The sequence below is a fragment of the Tachypleus tridentatus genome, chromosome 1, assembly GCF_004210375.1.
Source record: "Tachypleus tridentatus isolate NWPU-2018 chromosome 1, ASM421037v1, whole genome shotgun sequence".
Taxonomy (NCBI): Eukaryota; Metazoa; Arthropoda; class Merostomata; order Xiphosura; family Limulidae; genus Tachypleus; species Tachypleus tridentatus.
Genome location: NC_134825.1, coordinates 139,491,264 through 139,511,517, shown reverse-complemented (window position 1 = coordinate 139,511,517; position 20,254 = coordinate 139,491,264). Strand labels below are relative to the sequence as shown.

Genomic DNA, 20,254 nt, shown 5'->3' with positions numbered 1-20,254 from the left:
GAATACTTCAGGAAAAAATCGTATCAGGGGCATAAAACGGTACTACATTTCAAAAATAAAAGATTTTTCAAACGTATATTTCCTTACCCACCCCTCCTCCGGCACGTCGCATTTAACAATAAAGGTGTTAAAATCAACACTTTCTACACAAACATTAGTGTTTATTAGCTACTCCTCTGACACCTGACGGATTGACCGTCATTTTATAACGCCCCCACGGCTGAAAGGGCTTGCATATTTGGCGCGATGAGGATACGAACCCGCAACCCTCAGATTACGAGTCGCACGCCTTAACACGCTTGGCCATGCCGGGCCCTTTGGTAATACCCCTGCATGCAATAGTTACATAAGGATTAAGGTATGCTTAATGGATAAGTATTTTTATGCTTCTTTAATGAAAATTTGAAGAGTATATAACTATCATAAATAATTACAAGCAATAAATGACCGGGAAATGAAAATTCCTAGTTTGTGGTCACCATTTTTCACAATAAAAGAAAGGAAGGAGTTGGTTTATTTATATTATTTTAAATACTTTCCTTAATTTATAGGATCCTTTTGATAAAACAGGATTTTCTAGATCTATGGAGTTCTTTGATGTGCCAGTCTCCCTTTCTACTAACAGCAGTTCATTGTATAAGCTAACCACCCCTGTTAGAGAAATAATAATGCCAGTATCCCGTCTTTTCTAAATATTAAATTAATATTCTCCCATCCTATGAGGTACCGGTGCGTTGAGGCGTTCGACTCGTAATCTGAGCGTCGCGGGTTCGAATCCCTGTCATACCATACATGCTCGCTCTTTCAGCCGTGGAGTCGTTATAACGTGACGGTCAATCCCACTTTTCGTTGGTAAAATAGTAGCTCAAGAGTTGACAGTGGGTGGTGATGACTAGCTGCCTTTTCTCTGGTCTTACTATGCTAAATTAGGAACGGCTAGCGCAGATAACCCTCGTGTAGTTTTGCGCGAAATCAAAAACTAACAAACCCATCCTATTTTTTCCACAAAATAGTAATTACATCAGAGACATTTATTATATTGATTACTCAAATAATCTCGTCAGTTTAAATAAGACATCCTCTTGTTCTTTTTTCTGAAGAGGAAAAAATTCCCATGAAACAATACTTTCGTCAATTCTCGAGATCACCTTAATGTGGTATAGGAATATATCATGCAACTGTGTCTTCCTAATAAGAATTATATTGTACTATTTAATATAATTTTATTCTTTTTCTATATGTGTGTAGGTTTCACATAACACATGGTTGAGAAACTGTTGAATTTTTTCTAAATGCCTTTGACATTTTGTTCTCAAGTGCATAGCACCTTCTCTGTGAGAAGGGGACGTGGACGGTTCTGTTGTTCTTCAATGGTCATTCAGGTGAAATATTGAGGTTCTTATAGATACATAATTGTTCATTTTGAGTTAAATACAAAAGTATTATTTAGCTTAAATAGTGCAAATGTTAAAGTAAGTTATTTGTAGAAGGATAGCTATGGAAAGTTTGCTTAGGTAACTGTTTATGAATTATTAGATGTGTAGTTCAACAGTTATGAATTGATGTCATGTTACTCAAAGTTTCAGAGCTTTTCTCGTTGCTTTACTCGAGTATTATTGTATCATATAATATCTAGAAGTGTGGAGAAAGTTCTAAATTACTGCCGAGAGTACCACATTTAGTGTCGAAAATTCGTTTAAAAAGAAAAGAGTTAGAAATAGGTATATAACAGATAATAGTGAGTTTAGCCATAAACAGTGTATAGTTGCGCTTTTAATATCTAATAGGGTCCGGCATAGCCAAGCGTGTTAAGGCGTGCAACTCGTAATCTGAGGGTCGTGGGTTCGCATCCCCGTCGCGCCAAACATGCTCGCCCTTTCAGCCGTGGGGACGTTATAATGTGACGGTCAATCCCACTATTCGTTAGTAAAAGAGTAGCCCAAGAGTTGGAGGTGGGTGGTGATGACTAGCTGTCTTCCCTCTAGTCTTACACTACTAAATTAGGGACGGCTAGCACAGATAGCCCTCGAGTAGCTTTGTGCGAAATTCAAAAACAAAACAAACAAACAAAATATCTAATAATTGCAAATTTTATTGCAATAACAGTGTATAAAGGAATAATTCTTGTTAATTGGGTTTTAAAGCAACTAAAACAACGTGTGTGGACTTTTAACGAAAAATAAAAAGTTAAAACTTTGGATTCAACTGGTAATAATTAGACTTACAAACATTTGTATGTACGTTTGACTTATTTCAGAGTAGTAATTTTAAAACAAGTAGACTGTGTGCCGTTTGTTTATTATATAAATTCATGTCAACAAATCAGACTCCTACTGTAGAGAGTTGCAGCCCTATAAAACATGGCCAGACGGTTAAGGCACTCGACTCGTAATGCGAGGGTTGCGGGTTCGAATCCCCGTTACATCAAACATGCTCGCCTTTTCAGCTGTGGGGCGTTCTAATGTTACTCTTAATCCCACTATTCGTTGGTAAAAGAGTTGGCGATGGGTGATGATGACTAGCTGCCTATCCTCTAGTCTTACACTGCTGAATTAGGAACGGCTAGCGCAGATGGCCCTTGCGCGAAATTCAAGAAACAAAAACAAATACCCTGCAAAACTTAACATAGTATTTATTCTGAATTTATAACTTATTCTGAAAATGTGCAAGTTTTATGTAATAAGTGATTAGGACAACTCATTTTAAATAAAAATATCTACGACTTTGTAAGAATTTCGTATTCAAAATTAAAGCGAAAACTGTATATTATAATTTCATTCCACATGTTTCGTTTCACCTTGTAGCAAGAAAGATATTGTTGACTGTAGTCACATAATTCCCATGTAAGCAAAATGGTTTGTCTGTTACTGTCGAATTTCCCCGGAAGCTAACGGAGGAAAGAAAATACCGAAGGTAAGGTTAGCTTCAACTTCAAACAATGTCTATTTAGGAAAAACCTGAAACTGATCTGTTAACATGTTATTTCTACTTAATCATCGTGAAGGTAGAGTATTATTGTTTTTTGAATGAATGTTGTTAGACACGACATGAGAAGAAAAATCTGGATAATTGATAATAGAGAATAAATTGAGATGTCTAAATGACAACTTGTTTCCAGTTTATTTTATACGATTCGACTCGTAATTTAAGGGTTGCGGGTTCTAATCCCTGTGGCACCAAACATTCCCGCCTTTTCAGCTGTGGGGGCGTTATAATGTGACGGTCAATTCCACTTTTCTTTCGTAGCTCGAGTTGGCTGTGGGTGGCCGTGACTAGTTGCCTTCCCTCTAGTCTTACACTGCTACATCAGGAGCGGCTAGCGCAAATAACCCTCGTGTAGCTTTGCGTGAAATTCAAAACAAACCACACCAAATAAGAAATTGACACTTGATAGTAACCAACATAAGCTTTAGGATTATTTGGAATTGACCTTTACTTTTCAAAACCAATCTGATTTTAAAAATATATAGTGGTAATTTTTCCTTTATAAAACTGTGTTAATAGCTTCCTTTATACTATTGCCATGGAATTTATATTAACCGTTTCTTGTTATCATCCTCAAGCAATCAGTACAATAGTACCAAGCATCATTATTCACACTAATTGTTTTAGCTAATGTCACGTAATTGTAAATGCTCTTTAATTAGAATAATTTCTTTAAATTTAGTGAACTTGTGTTCAAAATATGGCAATGAGTAATGAATAATAACCATCCAACTATGATACCTTTGAAAACTTGAGTTAGAAACTTGTAATCTAGTTTGCTTAGCTTAACCAATACCTATGTATCTGCACTTCCTTTAGCATTGCAAGTCTGGATTATGCTTGAGATGAAGGCAGTAATACCTGGTTCCTGATGGTTGAATGAAGGTAGGTGACATTAAAGTGAAGTTAAGCATCAACCAATTGGAAGAATTCAACACTGGTGTAAAATAAGTTTTCAATGTTGTTGTTGTTGAAGATTAAAGTTTACTACCAAAGGTGTTGAAATAAATCACTGTAATTTATAGGAAATTTAAACTTGTAACTTGTATTTGTAAAGGTTATATATAAAATCATAAGAAACTGTCATTTAGTAAAAATTTAACAGAGTTAAAATTAAGGATCAGTTAAAGCTGAATGAAAATCCTTTAGCTTTAGATTACCGTTATGAAACATTTTATAGAAGTTATTTGATTTTGTTATGAAATCAAATAACTATATTTTTACGCTACAATTATGAGCAATGCTTACAATCGGAAATAAATTTATTTATTACTGTAGTGTAATTTAGATTACCTCAGAAGAATGGCACACACTGTCTTGGTTCATTGGAGGATTTGGTTGGTTTGTTTAGATGATGTATGTTTTTTCAGTGATATTTCTCAGGTCACCAGAATGAATTTTGAATTATTTGGTACTGTATATTGAGAGCTTAAAAACTATGAAATTATCTATAATTTTGCACTGAGAAAAACAAAGGAAGCAGTACCAAAAACAAACATTAAAGATAAGTATAAGCAGAATTGCTTCCTCAAGTTGAGAGCAAGACTTTCAGAGCAACTGATCTATAGACTATTTATGGAACATGTGATGATCACTAATTAATAATCTCCAGCACAGTTGAAGGACACATAGCCTTATGTGTCATAAGAAATAGTCCAAAAGGAAAGACATGGCAAGACTAGATGGTTAGGACCCTTGATTTGCAATCTACGGGTAATGGATTCAAATCCCTGTCCTATGAAACATGCTTGCTCTTTCAGCTGTAGGTGTATTATAATATGATGGTTGATCCCACTATTTATTGGTAAAAAAGTAGCCCAAGAATTGTAAGTGCATAATGATGACTAGCTGTCTTCTTTCTAGTCTTTCACTGTTAAATTAGAGACAGCTATCTCAGATACTTTTGTATGAAATTCAAAACAAAACAAACTAAATACAAAGGAAAAATGAAGATTCCTCATGAGGGGTGAAGTTGCAAAAAATTGAAAATTTTAAAATTATTTCAATAAACAGAAACCCACCTAAATTTTAAATGAAACTAAAATGTTATCACAATAGTCTGACTCTTCGTGTAACTGCATTATTACATAAGTTTGTACAATGACCTTGTCAAATATAAGTAATCTGCTTATGTACTTAATAGACATCACTCAATGAATGAAATAAATGTGTTAATCTAAAGAAGCAGCTCCATCATATTGATCTTATACATATTGCTTTCACACATTTTTAATTAATCTGGTGTTATAAATTCAATAAGACTATGAAGGCTTGCGAAAAGAATGTCGTAATTAGCAAAAGTTGAGAAAACCGAGAGATGTGGGAATTCCTGATACAACAATGTTAGGAATATGGGAGCCTTGATTTCTATTATTCAAGCTGAGTTTACGTTTTTCTTTCAAATTATTAAAATATAGAATAATGATAATAATAGATGAAATATCAAATAAACCCACTCTTTTTGAGACAGTTTTTGATATTAAACTTGGCTCAAAATTACAAGTACTTACAAAAAACCCCACTTAAGGCACATTATTTGCCAATGAAATGAAATTAAAGTCAACAAGTTTGGTTGCACAAAGGTCAACCATTACGGTAAGTGGAGGTACATAGTACAATTTTCATAAAGGAACGTTAGTGAGAAAGTAACACAGTATACACCTAATTTGAACAAAAGTTTGATCAAACTACAAATAATATTTTGCTCCTTGTAGGAAGGACAAGGATAGAAGATAATGTGTATATCAATGATTAGATGATAGCCCAGTTATAGACAACATTAAGGTAAATGAATGAATCACAGGTTGCTGCATGACTTTCTGAAGTTGCAGGACTGTTAATAATTTTAATTCTCAGTTAGTTCCAAAGAGATGTATGGAAACTGATGGACATTCACAAGAAATCAAATTAATAGCAGCAGAAGTAAGAGGTACTTTCTGAGGTAGAAAGTTTCAAACACATGTTAAAACTAAATCTCTCTCTCTCTTTTTTTAAAGGAAACATTCTTCACAGAATGCATTTAATTTGTATTTTTTGGAGTATAAGTTTTTAGTAAATTGGTATATCATAAAGCTGCTCTGTTCTTTTCTTGAGTTTTGCTCTCTGGAAAAGCAACAACCTTTATTCCAGAAGAATAATATGTATTTGGCATGACAAGTTCAACCTGATAAGACACATGACAATATAAAGTTTATGTACAAAATAAGAAAATCCTACAACATACAACACTTCTCTCAGTTATAATCACACTATTACAGTCATAATCATTCATATTTATGTAATCAGAACATGACAGGAAAAGATGTATGCTCACTTTTCCAGAATTGAACTACAAAACAAAATATGTTTGCAGCACAAGAAAGGAGTTCTTTAATATTATACTAACATCTAACTTCTACTTCAAAAATATCCACAAGAAAGAACAAAGTAAGTAATGTTGAGAAACAAGGCAAGAGTGAATTTAGTTATTTCTATTTTATCATAAGAAAAATTGACCAGTATTATATTTCTAAGACGTGCATTCTCTCATATTGTCATGTAAACCTTTCTAAATCAGAAAAAACTAAAGTAATTAAAGAAATAATTAAAATTTATTCCTAAATGTTCAAATATGTTATATTATAAATATTTTGAGATAAGAAAACACAATCATATTGGATCTAATAGGTTTCTATGATAAAAGTTTTCTGCATGAAGCTGTATGGTTTTAATGAAAAATAAACTGATAGCAAAATACTAGTAAAAATCTAAAAACAAAAGAACTGACTTAAAATTATTTTTTTTTACATATAAATTTTACAGTCCTTATTTTCTGACCAACCTTTAGCTATTTTTAATGTTAGGTTTTTTTGGAAACCAAACATAAAAATTTTCATCAACCTATGTGTAAAAAAAAATTGTTTAAATAATTTTAAATATTCTTATCTTTTGAAAAATTATATCAAATTTGAATTGTTAAAATAATCTTATATTTACGGGTTGTTTACAACTATTGCAAGCACATGATAATACAGTCAGAGTCACACACACCACTTTTGTTTTGACATGACGATTAATTAAATATATTATATGGTGCTCAAATATGGAAATGTGCAAGCTCTTGGCTTTTTCTTGTTCTGGTTCTATTATTATTGTTCATACATTAATTTAACTGCATAACAATAGAAGTATCTAATAGAAATTTTTCCAATTTCAAATATTGTAACAATTTTAATACATATTGATTCATTACAATGCAGAACAAATTTTATAATATATTGAAATCTAGTTGCAAGGTATTATTCACAGTATTGAACAAAGCATGAAATTTATTTCAATGTTTATGAAGGTGAATTCCTTCTTGAGGACTTCAGGTTGCTTTATATATAACTGTTCAGATTCTGCAAGTCATGTATATGTTTTGATTCATTAATTGTACCAAATAAACTGGTTCTATACTATTAATCTCAATAATTGCAACATATCACGTTTATTTACTACAATAAAACAATGATAATTTTTTAAAAGAATAAGCATAGTTATTTGAAGTGTTTCTATAATGCACATGACTAATTCTAATTGTCAGCAACTCTCAGAGGCCGTTTTTGTCTTTTGGACCAAGTTGCAACATCTCATTGGGTATCCATCTGAACAGAACCAAGTTGCAACACCACATTGGGTATCCATCTGAACAGAAAACATTATTTAAAAACATACAGAACAAGTTCATACTTGTTTAGCTGACTTATATGTTGACATTTTGCCAACCACACACTAGCACAGATATAAAGTTTGTGATGATTTGTTTTGAAACCATTTCTACTTTGGCAGAAGCTATATTCCTTGTAGTTCATGTTTTTTCTTTTTAAGTTGTAGTTAACTTTCTTCTCTCTTCTTCTGACAAATCCAGTCCACTCTTCAGTGTTCGCCTCACTATAATAATAAAAAAATGAAGTTACTAATACTAGCATGTATAAGAATAGCATTATGGTTATGCATTGCAGATCTTTATTCTATTATATTTAGAAAACATGCCTTACAGGTTGTCACAATGTTTGTTTATTAACTGTACACTTCATGAGTCTTTAAACTGAAAGCAAAATATATTTAAACAAAAATAAGTACTAGAAATAAACCTTTCAACACCAAATGTTTGTTGCTTTTTAATTAGACACTCAAGGTTTTACTTTATAGCTTCTTCACTAAAACAAAACAAAACTTTACAGTATGAAGTTTCAACTGTCAGTTTCAGTTTTTGTTTTAGCGAACACTCCACTCCTGAAGAAGCTGTAAAGTGAAACATTGACGACCAATTAAATAAAAACAACATGCTGGTGTTGTAAGTTTTTTTATTTCTTTTATTAATATGTCTCTATACACTAATATGCACAACAGAAATTAAATAAAACAAAAATTTTTAAGCTTTTAAAGGTAATATAAAAATAATTCTGTTCACTTCACTAACAATATTCATTATTTTAAACAGGAAATTTGATAAAAAAATTCAGAAAACAATAACAAAAAAACAAAACAAAAAACAAAACAAGGTAGCTTCATTGAAGTGCACTTTATATCAAAGAGGGTTGAGTATGTCCTAATATGTGTTTTGGAGCTTCAATGTGTTGTTACTGTCCATGCCACAATGTACAGTCATACTCTGATAATAGTCCTGCAGCATAGTTTCCATTGAAATGGTACTGATATAAAGCTGTAAAGTCCAATGCACACCCTCATCCTTGCATGCTTCTCATGCTCCATCTAGTTTATGAGAACAACAGCTTCCTACCAGCTGTTTCAATAGTCCAAGTACAAAGAACTTCATAGGTGTTGCATCCAATGCTTTGACGAGTGTTGATATACTTTTAGAAAAGTATGTTTTAAACCATTAGTTATTCCTACAACATGAATTAGAAACACACATCCTAATTGTACTTCAACGTTTATTACATACTGCTGGAATGTACAACGTTTTCGTAATATGCTTATTCATGTATACTATAATAATATAGTGTGCGTGTGTGCACACTAAAATTAGCTCAAAACATTACACAGATTTAAATTAGAGATTCAGACAGAAGTATGAAAATTAGAAATCTGTGTACCAAACAGACCGATTAAAAGTATTTTTCTTCTAGTTTTCTAGTAGAAAATTTATCCACATACACTGAATGACTATCAGAAAATATAATAATTTTAAGACTATGATAAGTGATTTACAGAATTCTCATAGTTAAGCCTATACATTCAGAAATTATTTCTTAAACGTGTTAGGCCACATATTTATTTAAAACCTTGATGTACAGTCCTAGTGCCAAGTTTTCTTGGGAGGCTAATGAGATTTCACTTGAGCCCAGCCTCCCTTCTAGCTCTGGCTCTCTTGACACTTTAAAAAACACTACTCATGATCACACTACTTATATAAGTATACACTTAATAGAAAAGCAGTATAAAACTTCTTTAATATAGCAAGTTTGTGGCTGAGGAAAATATTATTAATTTAAAGTATTATAGGAATGGTTTTTAAGATCATTTTTGGTGTTTCATGAGTCTTTTTTTAGGGTTACTGACCACTAAATAAGTGATCAGTAAGCTTAAGATAATGAGAAGTATTAATCAAGTCCTTATATAATTGTAATCATTTTTATAAGTAGGCTTAGACCAGTTCCTTTAACATGAGGTTAATATGCTTTAACTTATGACTAGGTGTAATTCCTAAATATATGGGAAGTTTATCAGAGTGCTGTAGTTTTATAATATACAAGCATACTACAAATGTTCTACCTTTCCATTTTAGTATGGTGTTTTTTTCTGGAAATTGTCAGCTTTTCTGGAATATGTGCTATTTTCACATAAAATGTAGCCAAGAAACTCATTAAATTACTATTGCTACAGCTATCTGTTATTCTGTCTCATTCTTTTGAGATAACTCCTGATTTATCTATGAAAGGAAACCTTATGTATGAAAGTATAGAGCAATTTTCTTCAAGAATCGGTCAGGTGATACCTCGAGATTACAACTTCCCTTAGCTTTCTAATTGGAATACTCAGCCACAGATATAATTCTAGTTACATTTGTTAAGCCTGACATTACTAATTTTCTTCTGTGTAAAATATTTTCTCAACCCAAACGAGCCGTTTTTGCATATATATTTCTCTACAAGTGGGTTTTCTCGACATCACTGAAACATTAAATATAGGCTAAAGCTATGATATTCTTAGATCAAACTGATTTTCCTTAAAGTGACAAGATGGGTTTCTAGAAGATTCAACCAAGAGGAATTGAGAGAAAAATAAAGAGACTGGACAGAATGTGTAACATACAATCAGACAGTCTTTATTGAAACAGAAATAAAGTGTGTGCTGCTTCAGCATGGAAGACAGATACTTTTATTGGAAAACTATATTTTTCCATTAAGCTTCTTTCCAAACTACACTCAGTTAAAGCTTCTACTAAAATATCTAATCTTAATGTTACTTAAGAAAATTAGTAATGTCAGACTTAACAAATGTAACTAGAATTATATATGTGGCTGAGTATTCCAATTAGAAAGCTAAGGGGAAGTTGTAACCTCGAGGTATCACCCGACCGATTCTTGAAGAAAATTGCTCTATACTTTCTATATTTGGCAAAAGCTGATAACAAAATATGACATTCCAGTTAATACCAAATTTATTCAAAAACCAGGCACAAAACTGAGGTCTATACTATGTAAAAACTATACTGACAAACACCACACCAACATTATTTATAAAATACAATGTGATAACTGCCACAACTTCTATGTTGGAGAAACAAGTAGAAAAATGGAAACCAGATTCAAAGAACATAAAAAGTCACCTTCACAAGTTTTCGAACACTGCAAGTCAAATAAACACAACATAACCATGAAAAACACTCAAATACTAAATAAAGAAACAAACATAAACAAATGCAAAATTAAAGAAGCCTTACTTATACAACAACTTAAACCCAAAATAAACCAATGTAAAGGAACGCCTTTATACCTATATTAATATAATAAAATAAAATTATATATTCAAACATCTAACACCGCCCTCTACATTCTGATACTCAGTTACACAACTCCTTCCAAACATGTGGTCAGCTTCTGGTCAGTTACCTCTTTCTTTGTGAACCTGACGATGACCGAAGAAGGTCGAAACGTTGTTCGCTCTTCTATGTAAAATATTTTCTCAACCAAAACGAGCCGTTTCTGCACATATATATTGAATGTTTGTTCTACAGATTGACATAGTATTGTCAAATAGTTATGTTGTTATTTATAACTACTTTGTTGAAATCTATCTCATTTTATGGCATGGAGTTTAACAGCAAAATGCTGTTTTATACAAATTCCATCTATTCTTAAAAAGAAATAAAACAACACTATGTTGTTTAGTTAAATTGGTTTATCATTTAGATTTGTTTTGTTTTTTTCAGCATAAAGCAACACAATGATTTATGTGTGCTTTGTTCACCCCAGATTTTATTATTTTCAGTCTAGCCCACTTTGCCACATGTTTCACTTGTTGTTTGTAACACAGTGTTTTCTTTGAAGTAAACATTAATTTAACTGTGTAATAATAATAAACGTGGACCTTTTAAGGCGAACGTAAGGGTTTTATTGGCCATAGGTTTTTCAACTCATAGAGGCCCCCTTGAGAGAGAACGTCTACATGCAATACATTTATAATCATAGAGTGAAGCCTTGGGCTTCAACCTGGTAAGCCCATACCTTAATCCGGAACTGGAACCTTTTTTCATGAGGCCCTTGATGAAGGAAGGTCCACCTTGGGTTATGAGGCTTAATTTATATATATATATATACACATTAATGTATATATATAATGTATAAATTATGTTATACCTTCAACACTAAAGAGAGAATCAGTCATGATATTTTATTAAAATCTGGTCATTATTAGTCCTAATTGTGCTGTTTTAGAGTAAAATATTGCAGGATTTCTTATTCTGCTAATCTAATTTCACTACACAGACATCAGTTGATGAAAAGGAGCTTGCCAACAAGTGCTAGTGAGTTAACTCCTTTATTTTGGTTGGTAGGGTAATCAATTAGTGTACTTGAGGTCACAAAATTAAATCCTGCTTGTGGAAAACATAGACACTGGATTACATGAATGTTTCACAATTTCAAAATTTCCTATTCACTGACATTAAACTAAGGGACAAAAATTATATCACAGAACTAGTTTCACTTATCCTAGGTTTCTATAGAATCAGTATTTGGGTCAATGTGGACCTTTAAATATCAAAGAGTTAGGAGACCAAGCAGGATACATACCAACAGTTGATAGTGTGACTACATCTCACTTACTTGTTCATATTAAGTTTTAAGTAAGTATTTAAAGCACTTATAACTTAGAAACTTTAATACTTTTGTCTGTATAACACTCAGTGTAAATAAATGGCCACAATTAGGTAAAACATGAACAATTAGTGGAATATCAGCTAAAGTACTGAGAGTACTTCTAGTTACATTAATGCATCTCGTATGTTATTAAGGATCCTGTAAACTTATGTACTGAAATGCAATTTAGAAAAATTTGTTTACAAATCTCATGGAGAGATGAACTCACTGGTAGTTCTAGGACAAACAAAAATTTTAAAAACTAAACCTTTTAAATGTTTCACAGTTCTACCACACAAGGTATATAAAAAACTTAGATTACCTGTTTTTCATTCCATTTCACAATGACCAGTAAATGATTAGAATATTAGGGTGTCACATCATGGTTACAAGTATAGGTTAAACTAATACGCTGGTAGAAAAGCTACATTTTGTAAATAAGAACGATAAAGATATTCTCATAATGATCTACTCTATAGAATGCTTACATGATTTCCTGTCACCGTATCTTGCCTTCTTCCTAACCCGAGGTTCACTGCGCTGAGGTTGAGTGGTGGCAGTTTTAACTAGACTTTCAATAATTTCATCATTTGTGTCTGTCAGGTTTTCGTCACGTGTGGGAGTGCTGTGTCGTCCTAAGCTGCCCCCTGTTCCTGAATAAACAAAAAGTCAAATAGAAGAGTAATATTTTTATATAACCTAAAATGTTACAATATATAAAAATTACATATGAAACAGGAGGAGAAAAAACATTTTTTGATGTGGTAAGTTATCTTTGGAATGAATTTCATATACCATTTCTTGTAAATATCAAAGTTTTAATTTTTAACAGGAATAATTCTCTTTATAGTTGTTTAAGCTTGATAAAAATGACATGGTAAAATATTTATGAAGCTTGGTAAATAACTTCTTTATAATTTATAAGTATGTTTTAGTCCACACAATTTATTTTTTCTTACTGACACTGTAAATAACTACAGAAATACAACAGTTATTCAATAACATTGTGACACTCATGCAAAATGATTTATGGTATCTAATCGTTGTTATACTATTCAATAATATTCTTTTTAAATAATTATACTACTTTAAAGAATTCTTTTCAAATTTATACAGGATAAAAATTTGGTTCACAATTTCCTAATAGCACTATTTATCATTAAGCTTTATCAGTGAAAACATTTGAACCAAAGGGAATGTATACTATTATTATGGGTGAAAACAGGAAATTAAGTAGTAAGTTGACTTTACAGTAATAATTTAGACATACTGAGGTGCTTTTTACATTTGTTTTTAAATCTTGGAACAAACATAACACACATTTAAAATCACAGAATTAAACATAAAAACCTATCCTATGTGTAGGTTTCAAACAGAAAAAGAATTACAAATAGAAAATCATAAAAATTCCATTGCGATGGCTACGTTAACCAGAAAAACCATATATAAATGTTCTTACTATATCAAGACAATGTTTGGATGTGTAAGTATATCAAAACAGGTTTAGATTATCATGTATTTATACTGGTAACACTGACATACCAGAGTAACCTTTGGGTCGTCCTCTAGCACCAGGTACGGTTCCCCATTTCTGCAACTTTTGATCTTCACTATCAGTTCCATTGCCAAGCAACTGACGAAGCTCATGATCAGCTTGTTGCTCTTTTGTTTTGAATTTTTCCATCTATAAAATTTTAATAGATCTTTGAATTTCTATTTTCATATGTGTCTTGCATGAAGTTCCATAATGAATCCTTATTAAGACCATTAAGTCTTCTTATTCTCTATGTTATAGTCTTAAATTGACACCAAAATAATTATTTGTAAATTAATATTAAGATGAATTTTATTGATAGTTATATTATCTAATTGCAGATTTCACTATGCTAAGTTAACAACTAGTCATTCCTTTTCCAATCAAAGCTATGTTGAGATTATGTTTATTACATTAAAATAATTAATTCTAATGTTCTAAATTTTATCTTTCATATCACTACATAAAAAAACATTTTCTAATCAAATTATTTTTATTCATACTGCTTATGTGTACTTAACCATTTTTACTATAAAATACGTTAACAGCACCAAGTGTTTCAAAACTTAACAAAACTGATTATAATATAGGTTTTCCTTCCATAATTTAGCTTGAGAAATGTTATTAGTTGTTTAATGTGTTTATGCATAGACAGAAAATATATTGTGTCATTTCAATATACCAAGATCTGTTCATGTTATTTTTCATCTTCTAGTAATCATGTACAATCCTTAGATCTTTCATGTCTTCTCTTTAAAAGATAATTCTGCTAAATGCAGAATTACTTCTAACAAAAACCTGCAAGCCCATGAACATACTGCATTATCTACAGATTTACATGTACAAATGAAAAGTTGAAAGAGCCTTCCACAAACAATTTAGATGACACTGCAAAGTAAGTATAATGGAACTTTGTTAATGTATTCTAACTCCTGATCATAATAATAATACTTATTGTACTAGGTTTTCATGCATCCTTAGTACAACAACAATAATACATACATTCTGGAACTTGAAAGTAGCAGAATAACAGCATACAAAAACACATGCATAATGTACTTCCAGGGAAAACAATATTATGCTTTCTTATTAGTTTGTGCAACAAGTTAACACACAGTTTTATAGTTTTCTCAAAACAATTTTGTTTTAACTTTTTAACTCTTGCATGGATAAACTCTTCACTAGAACAGCTGGTTTAACACTTACCAAAATAAAGCAGTGAACAACGTTTTGACTTTCTTAGCTCTTGTAAACATCAAAGTTTTAATTTTAGCAGGAATGATTTTCTTTATAGTTGTTCAAGCTTGATAAAAATGACATGGTAAAATATTTATGAAGCTTGGTAAATACCTTCTTTATAACTTAGAAGTATGTTTTAACCCACACAACTGATTTGCTCTCACTGACACTGTAAATAACTACAGAAATACAACAATTATTTAATAACATTGTGACTCTCATACAAAATTATTTAGGCCATCCAATCATTGTTATACTATTTCATAATATTCTTTTTAAATAATTATACTACTTTAAAGCATTCTTTTGAAATTTAAACAGGACAAAAATGTAATTCACAAATCCTAATAACACTGATGTATGGTCAGTGGTAAGTCTTTGAATTTACAATGCTAAAAGAAGGGGTTTGACAAAGCAGATTCCAAAGAGGCTTTGTCATAAGAAAGCACACACATGCGCACACACATACACACACTCAAAACTACTAGAAATATTGATATAAATATGTTTAAAACTAACATAACATTATCAAGTACAAGTTTTATTAACTTGTTCTTTAAGGAATTTAAAAAAAAAATTCAATGATTTAAAGTATCCAGATTTATGTGAAAATGACTTTAGATGTTTGAAACATTGTTCTCTGGTTTATTTTGGTAAAAGTGTTAATACCCATACTATCTGTCCTGAGATAGTTTTACTTCAAGTGGGTTTCTCATTATCACAAAACTCTTCATTAATTAGTTACACTAATGTGTACTGAAATGAACACTTAAAACACTGAGGTAAATCAAAACATTTATATATATATATATATGAGGTTTTTATCAACAGTTTTATGTCGTTTAAATTTACTTTAACTAGAATGTACTACCTCTTAAGATATAAGTAGCATACTGATTAGGTTGTTAAACTTTCTAAGATTGAAGTTCAGTATCAAATTTGTCAATTGAACATGGTATCATATACAACAGAATAGTTATACAGAGAGTTGAGTACGCTTTACTAATATGATTTTGAGTGTGATAATCACAGTTGATATAAAATCATAATGAAATAACATGTATCAAAACCTTATTTTGACACCGCCTTTCATGAAAGAAATGTAAACATTTGTATTTCAAATCACACTATATTGTATTTTATTGAAATGTCTGAATTAATGATAAATTAAACATGTTAAAATACTTGTTGACTATTCTTTGGTGTGCATCACATCAAATAATTTCTCATAACTTACACAAATCAACTGTTGGAAAAATCTGTTACTGAACTTCAGATACTCATGTAGACTTACATGTGAGTAAATGTATGTTAAGATTTATGTTCTTTTTAAATTAGATTCATAAGCTTTAAACACAGCTTTAGAAACATACTTCAGGTTACTCCATGGAAAACACTTGAAGGTGATTTAATCAATTACACTAGCATTGAAAAGTTGAGGACTAAAAAAATACTTTGACAAGATTAAACTTCCAAGAATATGAGTTTCTTTAACCCCTGTTAACCATCAGTTTTATGTTGCATTCACATATGGAATTCTAGGTACTGTGAAAATTAAATTATACTCTTAAGTAGGTATAAAGGTATCTTACATTACAAGAGTATGATAACGTCAAATGAATCATACAAAAACTCGAAAATATTAAGCAGTCAAATGTGGCTAAAGAAAGCTGTGATGGTAATAGATACTACTTGGAAAAAAACAAAGAAAATGCTATTCAACATCAACTTTACCTTCATGAAAAGAAATAGTCTGTTTAAAAATGGGGCACACCAAAAAAAGCCTACAGGAAAACAAATGAAAGAAATTACATTAAAAATTCTACTATAGTTTGGTGGATTTAACAACAGTTATTTTTTGTTCAGAATTTATATACTTAATGCGAAGTTTATGTTAAGGGCAAAAATTTAATGGCATATTTGTATTAAATCATTTAACCACTAGCCTGACTTTCTCATTTATTTATCACAGGGAAGTGTCAGAAAAAAAACACCTGTATGACCAAAAAATGTAGTTTTTTACATTCCAGTTCTTGTTATAGTTGAAAAAGAAATTAGTAATTGAAATATAATGTAAAGCTGTTAATCATAAAATTAAATTGAACTAAAACAATTACTGATAATGAACTAACAGCTGTTTCTTAGTATATGCTTTTACAGATATAGCTTATAAACAAAAGAACTGATTCAAGTAATTCCTAAAATGTATAATAGGTAAAAACGTGGAGAATACTAACATCTGTAATCATTTTGCCTCGTGTTTTGTTCCTCTCTCTATGATTAACTTTCTTTTGAATCTGTTGTAAAACTCTTTCTCTTGTTGTTCTATACTCTAAGGCAAACTCACTGATGATCTTACATACGTTTTGGACTTTAGTATCCCGTATGGCATGAATTGGACATCCTAGGTATACCATCAAGCGATGAAACCTGAAATATAAAAAACATTCATAGTCTTTTGATCCAACTCTTTAGTAAATAATTATACATATTTTAAAATTTTCATGTTAACTAAGTTTTACTACTTTTGATAAATAAATCAGCCATATGTAAGAAAAATTGAAATATATTTCAAATTGTTTTTGCATTTATAATAGTTCTAGAAACTTCTTCATTTATATATTTCTCAAAATTTAAGAACAAAGAATATTTAAATAAGTGTTTTTTATATGACCAATAATGAGTATATATAGGAACAGTTACGAGTCAGTTTTAAAAGACAAGTTACTTAATTGATCTATTACCAAAACAAGACGGTCCAAATTTTGTGGCTGCCAACCTAACTGTATTAACTTATATACACAGTAACAAATTTTGACACTACTGCTTATGTGTCATCATAGATTAAGTTTGTAAAAGAAATTAAACAAAATAAAATATTACATATTTTTGCTCCCAAGTTAAATAACAATTTTTTTTTTTACATATATTAACTAAAATACACCTAATTATTCCAATTAAGGTATAACATGTAGTTTATACTCTTCATCTGACCTTTACAAAATTTCTCTCCTCAGTATGAATTTTGTCATTGGATTTGAGGACCACGGTAAGATAATCATTGGACAGGTGAACTTAATGTGTTTACACAGACAACAAATCACAGTTATCTAGTTCTTTATTCTATGAAATTCAGTTTATAACTAACTCCTACCTGTTTATTACCCTTCTTTGAATAATACCTAATACTATTATCCTTTCTGCACAATCGGCCAGAAACTCAGACATCCTGAAAATTTTATGAAAAATGACGTTTGACTACATTCACACATACTTATATGATGATACCTATTAACTTATTTAATTTGCTTCCAAAAAAAGATAATAACACTTAAAATGTGCATGCAACTTTCATAACTATGCTAGAACACATAACACCAGACACTATACAATTTAATTTAACTGTTTCAGTATAATAGAACACTTTAAACATATATGTAGGTTTGAAAACTACAATCCCTCAGTGAGACAGTGGTAAATATTTGAATTTACAATGCTAAAAGCAGGCTTCAACACAGCAGATAAGTCCAAAGTGGCTTTGCTATAAGGATACACACACACACTCAAAACTACTGGAAATCTTGATATGAACATATTTAAAGTTCACAACACATTATCAACTATAAGTTTTATTAACTTATCCTTTGAGGAATTTAAGAAAAATCTTAGTGATTTAAAGTATCCAGATTAATACATGTAGTAACATAAATTCTGAAAACTTGAAAATCAAAATAATTTCTATATCAAATACTAGCTGTATAGGATTAAACAAAAGTATTTATTTTTACAGATTACACAATAGGAATGATTAAACAACAATATTTATTTTTATACAGTAAATAATAAAGAGAATTAAACAACATTTATTTTGATACAGTAAATAATAAAGAGAATTAAACAACATTTATTTTGATGCAGTAAATAATAAAGAGAATTAAACAACATTTATTTTGATACAGTAAATAATAAAGAGAATTAAACAACATTTATTTTGTTACAGTAAATAATAAAGAGAATTAAACAACATTAATTTTTATACAGTAAATAATAAAGAGAATTAAACAACATTAATTTTTATACAGTAAATAATAAAGAGAATTAAACATTTTTTTATACAGTAAATAATAGAGAATTAAACAACATTTATTTTGATACAGTAAATAATAAAGAGAATTAAACAACATTAATTTTTATACAGTATATAATAAAAAGGATTAAACAACAATATTTATTTTTACAAAGTAAATAATAAGGAGAATGAAACAACAATATTTATCTTTACAGAGCAAATAATAAGTAGGATTAAACAACATTTATTTTTACAGAGTAAATGATAAGTAGGATTGAACAAAAATAAATGCATACTTTTGTGGCATGTTACTAGTTCCCTGAAAAACATTGTTTTATAAAATGTACACCAAATATAGCCTATTATTAAACTAGTATTCATGTGACATAACTATCAATGCACAATACAAACCATTACTCTAACTGTTATTTAGAGTCAAGCTGTAGTGATCTTTTTGCTATATTAATAGTAATAAATATTACTTATAAGTAAAAATTATCTAGCGGTCAGTGTACTTGACTTGCAATTTTTGGGTTGAGGGATCAAAATCTGATCCCAAATATGCCTGCCCTAATAGTCACAGGAGCCTTATATTATGGTAGTAAATCACTGCCACATTATAATGCTCATTATAACAAAGAATTGGTGGTGTTGAATATCTAACCCCCTAGGTTATCACTTGAAAATTAGAGATGGCTTTGCTTCACAACAGAAAAACGAATTGTTGTTTAAGTACTAATATCTACTATGCTGTTATATTTCTAAAAAAGGAAAGTCAGGTAGATGAATCTTTAAAAATTTACTGTTTGGGAAAACAACATCAATAAAATACACACAAATATAAGACTGTAAGGTCAATTAATAATTAAGTTTAAGTTTCACAAGTGTTTGTTATGATTTTTTTTGGATAATAACACTGATGACTGATTTGAATTCAGAACCAGTTTAAATTTTCAATTAAAGAAATTTCTTATAAGATGAATGTTTTTTGTGTCAGTTTTAATATCTTGGATTTGAGCAAATGTAAGACAAACTTAATTATTTACCTGAAGCTTATCTTTAACTGTTTCTAACTAGTTT

At 30.3% G+C, this 20,254-nt stretch overlaps 1 protein-coding gene and 1 long non-coding RNA gene across 5 annotated transcripts in view; one reads left to right on the top strand and one right to left on the bottom strand.

Moving 5' to 3' along the window:
- The first annotated feature begins 3,402 nt into the window (after positions 1-3,402).
- LOC143225499 (uncharacterized) overlaps positions 3,403-20,254 on the top strand; it is a 38,430-nt gene continuing 21,578 nt past the window's right edge. The window contains exon 1 of one of the 2 annotated variants that reach the window (XR_013013881.1): positions 3,403-3,870. This is a non-coding gene — a long non-coding RNA (uncharacterized LOC143225499). Of the gene's footprint in view, positions 3,871-12,961; positions 13,097-20,254 lie in introns of those variants that run through there. The other variant, XR_013013882.1, reaches the window with a different exon arrangement.
- LOC143225492 (FH1/FH2 domain-containing protein 3-like) overlaps positions 6,156-20,254 on the bottom strand; it is a 120,389-nt gene continuing 106,290 nt past the window's right edge. For all 3 annotated transcript variants that reach the window (XM_076455015.1, XM_076454995.1, XM_076455005.1), the window contains 5 exons: positions 18,260-18,334; positions 17,343-17,535; positions 13,875-14,016; positions 12,821-12,985; positions 6,156-7,896 (listed from right to left, as the gene is read on the bottom strand). In XM_076455015.1, the coding sequence (XP_076311130.1) occupies positions 7,829-7,896; positions 12,821-12,985; positions 13,875-14,016; positions 17,343-17,535; positions 18,260-18,334 (643 nt within the window). In that variant the 3' untranslated portion in view covers positions 6,156-7,828. The remainder of the gene's footprint in view (positions 7,897-12,820; positions 12,986-13,874; positions 14,017-17,342; positions 17,536-18,259; positions 18,335-20,254) is intronic.